General features: G+C 65.4%; 1 protein-coding gene across 1 annotated transcript in view; it reads left to right on the forward strand.

Moving 5' to 3' along the window:
* GABRD (gamma-aminobutyric acid type A receptor delta subunit) overlaps nucleotides 1-1,914 on the forward strand; it is a 25,348-nt gene that overhangs the window by 18,383 nt on the left and 5,051 nt on the right. Inside the window, exon 2 of the mRNA XM_011377340.2 lies at nucleotides 1,578-1,778. Within this exon, the coding sequence (XP_011375642.2) occupies nucleotides 1,578-1,778 (201 nt within the window). The remainder of the gene's footprint in view (nucleotides 1-1,577; nucleotides 1,779-1,914) is intronic.

A 1,914-nucleotide genomic window follows, 5' to 3' on the forward strand; every position in this document is an offset into this window, starting at 1 on the left:
GGGGCTGTTGGGGGTGAGGGAGCAGGGGTGGGGGCGTGGGCCGCAGTGGGCCCATGTGTGGCACTGGGGAAGGGGCTGAACGTGGAGTCTGAACGCCTGGCCTTGGCTCAGCTGCGCTGACAAGCAGGAGCGGGGGCCAGCGGGCCTTCGACAAGGACGCAGCCCCAGAGGGAGCAGGAGGCCAAGGGGAGCCTAGGGCGTGGCTCCCACTGTTGGGAGGAGAGGAGGGGTCGGCAGTGCACTGCAAGCCACAGCCAGAAGGGCCCGTGAGTGTGGCCTCACTGCAGCCAGGGCCACAGCTCACCTCAGGGGGTCTGTCTCCAGGCAGAGGGAGCCACAGCCTCCGGCATCCTGGCAGCTTCCTGGATCCAGACCCTGCCTCAGGCCAGGCTTGGGGCCCAAGGTGACGTGTCAGAGGGGAAGGGCTCAGAGAGACAAGGCCACCTCTTCTCCTTTCCCCTCGGGGATTTAGGAGAGGCGCCCCTCCCCCACTGCGGCGGTCGCGAGGAGGGGGTCATATTCCTGTGGCTGCCATAACAAGTGACCACAAACTGGGAGCCTTAAAAGAACAGAAATATATTCTCTTGCAATTCTGGAGGCTGAAGTCAAATCGAGGCGTGGGCAGGTCGTGTCCTCCGAGGCTCTGGGGGTCCACCCCTGCCGCTCCTAGCTCCTGGTGCCCGGAGTCCTGGGTCTGCGGCTGCATCGCTCCAGCCAATGCCCTGTCGTCACAGGGCCTCCTCCCCATGTGTCTATTACAAGGACACCGGACACCGGGTCGAGGGCCCCCAGTCCGGCGTGATCTCGTCTTAACTAATCACAGCTGCAAAGACCCTACGTCCGAATCAGGCCCCATTCTCAGGTGCTGGGTAGGCAAGAATTTGGGGAGATACTGTTTACCCCAGGTCTCAGTGCTCTGGCCGCCCCGGCTGTGTGGGGTGCATGATGCCTGCCACGTGTGGGACACCCCCTGTGGCTCTGCCAGACTGTCAGTGGGATTAGCCTGCAGCCAGCAGACACAGCTCCCAGCTTCTCTGGACTTGGGCTAAGCCCCAGAAGCACATGGCAGTTGGGGGACCCTTGGGGCGAGGCCTGGGCCTGCCTGCCTGGGAAGGGACGGAGGGCCGGAGGCTGGCAGCAGCCTCGCGTGGGCTCTGGGCGTGGCCCGGTGTCGGGTCCGGGACCTCGCCTGCCACGCCTCACCTGTGTCGGGTCCGGGACCTCGCCTGCCACTCCTCGCCTGCCCTCAGCCTCCTGGTCACGCATCTTTTTTCCCAGGTCACCTCCTGCAGCACATCTCATCCTCAGAGCTGAAAGGGGGCCGAGTGCCCTTATGGGAGTCCCTGAGTCCTCTCTGATGAGAGACCCTAATGTGGCAACCCTGGGGCTGGCTGCCCTCTGTGGGCCAGCCTGGAGCTCACCGGGCTGGCGACGCCCCCTGGCCCAGGCCATGCAGGCGGGCAGCGGAGCAGAGGCTGCTGGAAGAGACCAGGGCCCTGGGCCCTGCCCTCGTTTCCGGCCGGCTACCTGGCCCGGAGGGGCTGTTGCTATGGTGGTCCCTGTCCACCCTGGCCTAGGTGCCCAGGACAGAGTTCCATCCCCGAGAAGGGACTCAGGCTTCATCCCTGGCGCCCTGCCTGTGACCAGTGGGCCTTTCGTTTCCAGAGCGATGAATGACATTGGGGACTATGTCGGCTCCAACCTGGAGATATCCTGGCTCCCCAACCTTGACGGCCTGATGGAGGGCTATGCCCGAAACTTCCGGCCGGGCATCGGAGGTGAGCACGGGAGTCAGGGCCCTGGGCCCGGCTGAGGGCGCGAGCCCCAGGCTCCGGGCTGGTCCCCCGAGGCATGTGGCAAGTCTCGAGCACTGGCCCACAGGGACACAGCTAGGAAGGTGGACCCTCCGAGGCC

Source organism: Pteropus vampyrus, unplaced genomic scaffold (assembly GCF_000151845.1).
Source record: "Pteropus vampyrus isolate Shadow unplaced genomic scaffold, Pvam_2.0 Scaffold309, whole genome shotgun sequence".
In the NCBI taxonomy this organism is placed as follows: Eukaryota; Metazoa; Chordata; class Mammalia; order Chiroptera; family Pteropodidae; genus Pteropus; species Pteropus vampyrus.